This window comes from Festucalex cinctus, chromosome 18 (assembly GCF_051991245.1).
Source record: "Festucalex cinctus isolate MCC-2025b chromosome 18, RoL_Fcin_1.0, whole genome shotgun sequence".
Classification (NCBI taxonomy): Eukaryota; Metazoa; Chordata; class Actinopteri; order Syngnathiformes; family Syngnathidae; genus Festucalex; species Festucalex cinctus.
The window spans coordinates 21,701,744-21,710,114 of NC_135428.1; the positions used below are offsets into that span (position 1 = coordinate 21,701,744).

Sequence of the window (8,371 nt, forward strand, 5' to 3'; positions counted from 1 at the left end):
CCAAATTGAAAAGCCATCATAGAATCATACTTTTTTTCCTAATGAAAGAATGGAATCCAATCTTTCATATGGTATCCGTGTCTATGTTGTCATAGCACACAATATTTTGTTTGCCTTGAAAGATGAGTAAAAATGCTCAAAATCGGCTGGCACTGTAGGGGTTGTTTTTTGGATAACGTTTGGCATTAAGAGTTAACATCAGGGAACTTTTTTTTTTTTTTTTTTTTTTTTTTTTTTTAATTTTCAGTTAACTTTATAAGAGCTGCTGCTGACCCTGGGAAACTTCTGAACCTTTTATTTTTGTTCAACACTAAAACAACGAAATCTGAAAGTTTAAGATTTCAGGTATTTTTAAATTTGGGAAAAATATTTACAGTAGAAAATTATATAGATTTACTTGATTAACTTTTTAAGATGTAATGATAACCTTGGGAGCTCCTTGACCATTTTTTTTTTTATTTAAAATGAAGTATATTGTCTAAGACAAAAACAAAAGCATTTTGACATTTTCAACTCTAAAAGTGTTCAATAAGCCAAAAAATACATCTTGTATTTAAAAAATAAATAAATAAATGATACCAATATAAACCAGCATCTTTTTTTTTTTTTTCCTTTTACTGAAAATGAATATCGGCTTCAAATATCGGTTATCGGCCTCCTTCATGACTAAGAATCGGCATCGGGTATCGGCCCTGACAAAACTATATCGGTCAATCTCTAATTTACAGTATGCAATTGCTAAAGATAGATGGAGAGGACAGGGAGAGAACCACTTAAATGACTACCAAAAATGTTTAATAACGATTAGTAAAATCACAATGTATGCCGCCATAAACGTTAAATCACGTCAACTACTTTTTTTTTTTTTTTTAACAATGGGCAGCGCAACATCTAAGCGCAGCGCTGCCTGGTCAATGGGTTGTGGAATCAAAAACACTCACTCACTATGGCCAGCAAATGGCAGCATTGTATCTCTTTTCAATGGGCTGCCGGTGTATGAAATTACAATGAAACATGACGAAATCTGATGAAATAGATCAAAGCCTTGGTCATATTAAAGGCTCTGTCTGCCAGTTTCACTCTGGAAAAGGCACTTTTTAAATACAGGATGCACACACTTTAACTCCTTCTCAGTCTACTCCTCTAGGCTTAAGTTAATGTATGGTTGTGATTTTTTTAATTTACCCCCAACCTCCAGCTTATATTTTACCATTTTGTGTTTGTTTTGTCAACAACGGGACGTTTCTGGGTGGTGTCTGTGGACAGACGGTTGTTTCCCCCTCCACCCAATCGCAGAGCGGGGGTTGGGAGTGGGCGTGGCTGGAGCGGCGGGGGGCGTGTAGGCAGACGGGTTGTTTGTTCACGAGTAGAGTGATTGGAGTGATCAGAGGCAGGGGGTCGGTGGGCAGAGGCAGGGGGTGTGAACGTTGAGCTCGTGTGGGTTGAGCCATGGGAGGCGCCCATTTTGAATTGTTTGTTTACTAACAGAAACTGTCAAACCTACTGACAGGCCCTTTTTTTTTTTTTTTTTTTTGATAACGTGCGGTAGTAAAAGAGTTAATATGGTCAGGCCGAAAGGGGAAGGTATACAGACCCTTTGCAAAAAATTTTAATATGATGAAAAAGTTCATGTTTTCCCATACTTCCATTCAAAAAGTCAAACTTTCATAGAATATAGCTCCAGGGCCCACAATTCAAGTGATTTTAACTATTTATTTGTTCATTTTTACATAATTTGGGCTTCCCGCTCATATAAACCACAAAAACAGGATTTCAAGAAAATTGAATACTGTGCAAAAATCACAATATTGATTTCTCAGTGGTTGGATGGATAGTATTTTCAAACGAATATGTCAATCTTCAGTAGTTGGTTGGGAATCCCTTAACCACTGGCACAGGTTTTCATGATGCTTGCTGTAAGTAGGCCTGTCACGATAAGAAATTTTGCTTGGCAATAAATTGCCCCAGAAATTATTGCGATAATATTGCAGTTTTCATATAATTTTTCAACTTATATAATGACAATGATATAATAAATTAGACTAAGCAATTTCTGGAGAAATCGCATGGGAATTGTGAAAGGTGAATGCTAATAGCTGAATGCTAAAGCTGAATGCTAATAGCTGAATGCTCATGAAGGAAACAAAGAAACTATGAAAATTACAAGGTAATTACCTATTAATTATTAGTAATAATAGTAGTAGTAGTAGTTGTCGTAGAAACAGTAGTAGTATTACTAGTAATTAAGTAGTAACTTGCAGTTAAATGATTGTGACATTTTCTGTAATTGTAGTGAACAATAACAAATATAAAACAAAACAAACAAAACAATATTTTTTGAGTACAATACTGTATGTGTTCATGCAATCTACTACAAAGTTGAGCCAAACTGAAACTAAACTAATTAGATCGATATTTTAGTGCCAGTATCGATCCGGTATCGATACTGTCGAGCCGCCACTTTCTGTCAAGCTGCTTGTCAAAGCTTTCTCTCTATTGTTGTGTTTAAAAAAATAAAAAAATAAAAAAACTAACAAAAAAAAAAAAAAACTAACATGTACACGTGTTTAGGAGTAAAATGCAAAGTATTCAACGTTTTTGGGTTTGAATGTGAATTGCTCATTTAAAACTTTTTCAGTCATAAATGGTCTAACAAAAACACTATTGTGAAGATATTTTGTGTCAAATTATTACAAAGAATAAAGAACTATAAAGAATTATACAATGACTACTATGTGAAATCAAAGTTGTGCTAAAATGTTTCCCAAGGAGGGTTCGAACCATGATCTCCTGCGGGACAATCCATTGCTTTAACCATTCAGCTATCACAGACATGTAGGTGGTGTGACAATATAAAGGTATATAAAGGTATATAAGGTTTTAACAATGTAACCTACTTTTGTTTTCTTTTCTTTGCTCTGAATGTTAACTACTGTGTTTGTTGATACTGATGTGTTGTCTTTCCTTGTGTAAAGAACGTTGAGTTGCCTTGTGTATGAAATATAGAACGGATAATATAGAAACAAAACTTAATAATGACAAATGACATCAAAAGTAATGGATGTGAAATAATTATTAGTGACAATTATTAGTATTAAATATTGCATTCCTACTAAAGAGTTACCCACACTGTATTCGAACCCAGGTTCTCGGTGCGGCAGGCAACTAAGCTATCCACTGACCTAACTTGTCTGGCTCAAAAACTCTGCTGAATGAGTGAGCATCAGAGCAAATTGGCGTATTTGTAATTTCAAGTGTCATCTGATGCTGAAAGTTATCAGTGCTGATTTGGGACACGTGTTTCAATATGTATTTTACAATTATAACAAGAGCAAGTGGCTGTCAAGAGATTTTAGTTTTAACTAAAAAAAAAAAAAAAAAAATAGAAGAAGTATGTACAGTCAGAGGTTGGATTTGAATCCACAACCTCCTGATTACTACTGGACAAAGAACTTAACCACTCCACCACCACAGCTGCAATAAAGTCTGTGACATTATTTTTATTATTTTATTAGGGCTGTCAAAGTTAAAGCGTTAATAGATTAATTAATCAGAAAATTGTCGCATTAATCATGTATTAACGCAAATTAATCTCACTATTTTTTTTTACCGCACTTGAGCCTTTGAACGTAACGGCGGATGGTTAAATTGAAGGCTGCGCAGGTCAATGATTAGGTCAATGCACGGCATTTCCTAAATGACTCCAGTTGGTGTGCTCGGTGGTAAATTTCGCTTTAAAAAACACCCAGACGGGACTTTAGATAAAACAAAAGTAATTTGTGTTTAATTAATAATTGCTGAATTGCACCCATTTGATATGATGCTGTTACGTTTTGAGCAAAACACGCATGCATGCAATTGCGTACATGCATTTAATCAATGTTTGCAAATGACATTCAGATCATAAAATGCATTAATGTCAAAATATTATGGCATTTTGTATTTATTTCATATTACGCAAATACGCAAGTAATTTATCTGATTAATCATGATTAATCAAAATTAAAAAGTGTGATTAATCAGATTAAAAATTTTAATCGTTTGACAGCACTATTTTATTTAAACTTCCTCCTTTGCTGCACTCATTCCTATTTAAACTTCCTTTTTTTTTTTTTTTTAACATAATTGATGGATGCACTGAGGTTTAGTACATTAATTGTTTTATGTGAAACAATTGGAAAATATCCATGTCTGAAATGAAAGTTGGGGGTGACAAAAAAAAAAAAATCCCCACCGAGGTTCGAACACTGGCTTGGGTGTAAAAATGCAACCTCACTGAAGTTACTTACCAGGTGAGCTAATGGGGCTTGGTGCAAATCAGACCAAATGCTTTCAGCATTCCCACAATAAATCCAAATAATTCCCACACATGAGCAGTTGCATTCGGCTGTGATACCAGCTCCATTTGTCCACGTTATTTTTCCCTACTATTCAGCGGCCCTCACGCTGCATCTGATGCGCCACTGTTGTGCCAAAGTAGTTCCCCTGAAAAAATTTGTCTCACCTACCTCGGGATCTTACAACTAAGTTTTACCACATAAAAGTGGCGATTTTTTTATTTTTTATTTTTTTAAATGTTCCTTGTTCCTTACCCTAACCTTAAACTTCAACCATGTGGAAGAAAACCGAAAAAACATTGACATTCATCAGTCGTTTTTTGTGCTTTTTCTACGTATACTTAGATTTCCGACTGCATGCGTAGTCATTGAACGCACCTAGAGTCCATTGCAAAATGCGAGCGTGTTCTTGCTTTTCTTTTGTTTAGCTGCGATAAATATTCTTTACTTGTTACAAAACCTTGTTTCTAAAACTCAAAAACACATGTCTTCTTCATGCGTTTGTTGAAAAACATGCATACCCGCAGAAGGGGATACAATTTTTTTCGGGTGTAACTACTTTGGCACAGCACCCGCCTCCCAGAGTGTATCAAGATGATTCACTCCTCAATAAGCTAAGCGTGGTTTAGGAGTCAGTCGTGACGGGGAAGTTACTAGGGATGTAACGATATCCAAACATTACGATACGATATTATCACGATATGAACGTCACGATACGATAATTATCAGGATATTTAAAAAAGATCACATTCTTGTGAGAAAAAAAAAAAAAAAAAAGCTCATACCAAAAAAGCACAATATTGTGCTTTTGTACATAACAGCAATGCATATAAACCACCTACAATCTCTAATAATATTGAGGCACTTATTTGCTCATGCAAGCACACATTGATCGCTTCACAAGCAATTACATTCCCCTTCATCTGACGATTAGCATAGATTTTAAACATAGAAGGCCAAAACATCCCTAATGAAAATTAAATTGCACTAATAAAGTAGCCATTAGAGGGTGCTAGAACTGCACAAATGGAAATCAATCTGACTTTTTTAACAAATGTGTTCCTTTTAAATATTGTGAACATGACAGCGACGATATTGTGGCAGTTTTAATATCACAATCATGATATTGCCCTTATTGTTACATCCCTACTTATTACCCACCCAGTGTCTTTGGTAAAGCACGTATTTCACTGAGCAGCACAGGATTGCGAGGGTGCGCGCACATAGCGAGTGTTGCTTTTTCAGCAGGCTTCGAAGCACAAGCAATGAAAAAAAAACAACACTGATAGCTGCGGTGTGCTTCTAGCAATAATGATACATGGATATTAGCAGCTCACAAATGAGAAAGAGAATTGCGTATGTTTATGAACACCCGATGGGACACATGCGAACCAAAATGTTTAAACTGGTTATAAAAGCCACTTTAGGGGCTCCGGGTGGCCGAGTGTCGTCGGTGCAGGCAGCGTGGGTTAACTTCCCCGCCTGCTCGGACCATGTTTGTGTGCGTGTGTGTGAGTGAGTGAATAGAAAGAAAAAAAAGCCGCTTTACCCAGTGACTGACAGAGAATCGACCGACCAGCGCGAATGTTGATAACGTATGTAAACAAACGCGCGTACATGGAAGAGAATTATCGTGCCAGGCAAACTTACCAAGGTCAGTTTTTTTATTATCCTGCAATCAATTCATTTATTGCTTATCGCGACAGCCCTAGCTGTAAGGTCTTTGTTTTTGGGTTTGGTGGCCCGAATTTTTGTCTTGATAATACAATATTACTGGAGGAAAATGATGGGCCACAATAAAGTATTATCAAGAGGAAAGAAAATGAGGGCCCACGAGGCAGTGATGAAGGCAAAGGCAATCCCAACCAACTACTGAAGAATGACATAACGTTTTGAAAATACCATCCATCCATCCATTACAAGCAAACCACTGAGAAGTATACATGATGATTTCATCACAGTATCCAATTTTTTTGAAATCCTGTTTTTGTGGATTTTATCAAATGGAAGCCCAAATTATGTAAAATAAACAAAATGAATTCTTGAAATCACTTAAATTGTGGGCCCTGAATCTATAATGTATGAAAGTTGGACTTTTTGAATGTAATTATGGAAATAAATGAACTTTTCCATGATATATACTTTTTGAAAAGGGTCTTTTTACATAGTAGCATAACACACTATTACAAAAGAAAATTATAACAAATGTAAATACAAGTTTACACCTACAACCTATTTGAAAAAAAAAATCACTTATCTCGCTAATAAACACATACTCGGCCCTGACTTTGCAATTCATACTTTCATCTCCATTGTTTCAGGAGTAAAGCAGTAGAGCACTTACCTTCTGGTTTCGAGGCAGGTCATGGGCCCTGGCTGGTGGAGAGTAATTGAGCACCAGCCGCTGGAACTCAAGCAGGTTAAACAGAGACTGGGGGTGGAAATTGAATGAAGATACATTAGTGATTTCCACCAGAAGGAAACTTTGAACCATAATAATCAGAAAACATTAAGCAGTTAGAATGCCCTACTCTTGCCTTCTTGTGTGTGGGGTTTGCATGTTCTGCACAAGCTCGTGTGGTTTTCTGCGGGTATTCTAGCTTCCTCCATTATTCCCAAAAGTTGAAGTTTGAAGTTTATTGAATAATTAAACATAACATATAAACATAAACAAATAGCAAGTAAAAACAGAGAAAGAAAACGAAAAAAACTCATAACATTCATTAGAAATGGTTTACATGTCCAAAGGGAGTAGGAAGAAGTTAAAAACGTATCTAATCCTACCCCTTATTCTTTACATCTTATTTCAATCGTAAATTAACACATCACAATAAAAAAACAAAAAAAAACAAAAAAAACGTACAATAATACTCATGTGGAGAACTCCACTTCAACATGTACAATTGCCAATAGCGCATGTGCATGAACCCCCTAGGCGCACACCGCAACAATATATCATCGTACTCACACATACAACCCTCACAATGCAATCAAAATAACATTTCATTTCATTTCTGCAATTGTACCGGTTCACGTCTGATCCAAATAATACTCTTGAACTTTATTTTTGAACATTTTTATTTTTATTTTTTTTTAAATCAACGATTGACTTGCATCTTTTCAGGTCATTACCAAAACTATTCCACAAATGAACACCTCTTACAGAAACACACCTTTGCTTAATATTTGTTCTTGTTTTGTTTTTTTTATAGACACATTTCAAATAGCTTCTGAATACTGTGGCAGAGTAGATTGTTGTTAACTTTATACATTATTTGTGCTATTTTAAACTCAACTAAGTCTTAAAATTTCATTGTGTTTAATTTAATAAATAGTGAATGTGTTATTTCACTATATTTTGATCAATTTCTAATTCTTATGGCTCGTTTTTGCAACTTGAAAACATTTAGTATTTGTTTTATATGCATTTCCCCAGATTTCCACACAATAAGTCAAATATGGTAATAATAGTGAACAATATAATGTGTACAATGATTTCATATTCAGAACATCCTTAGTTTTATAGAGTATCCCGATGATTTTTGACATTATCCTTTTGACATTTTCTGTGTGACTTCCAACATAATTTATCATCTATAACTACTCCAAGAAATTTAGTTTCATACACCCTTTCTATTTCAATTGAATTCACCATAATTTTGACTTGATGAGTGATTTGTCTAGTGCCAAAAACTATGAACTTGGTTTTATTTAAATTTAATGATAATTTGTTCATGTCAAACCAATTTTTTATTGTATTCAATTCGTACTCCACAGTAGTCAGAAGCTGCTTCAAGTTTTCTCCTGAACAGTAAAGAGTTGTGTCATCAGCAAATAATACACTATTGAATATTTTTGAAACACAACAGATATCATTTATGTACAGTACAAATAATTTAGGGCCTAGAACAGACCCTTGGGGAACTCCATGAGTAATCTTCAAGTGATATGAATTTATATTGTTAAACTGCACATACTGATATCTATTTTCCAAATAACTTTTGAAGTTTATTGAACATTATATATATATATAT

General features: G+C 34.9%; 1 protein-coding gene across 5 annotated transcripts in view; it reads right to left on the bottom strand.

Moving 5' to 3' along the window:
* Positions 1–8,371, bottom strand: part of usp25 (ubiquitin specific peptidase 25) — a 267,458-nt gene that overhangs the window by 117,539 nt on the left and 141,548 nt on the right. For all 5 annotated transcript variants that reach the window (XM_077504218.1, XM_077504216.1, XM_077504215.1 and 2 more), the window contains one exon: positions 6,682–6,768. In XM_077504218.1, the coding sequence (XP_077360344.1) occupies positions 6,682–6,768 (87 nt within the window). The remainder of the gene's footprint in view (positions 1–6,681; positions 6,769–8,371) is intronic.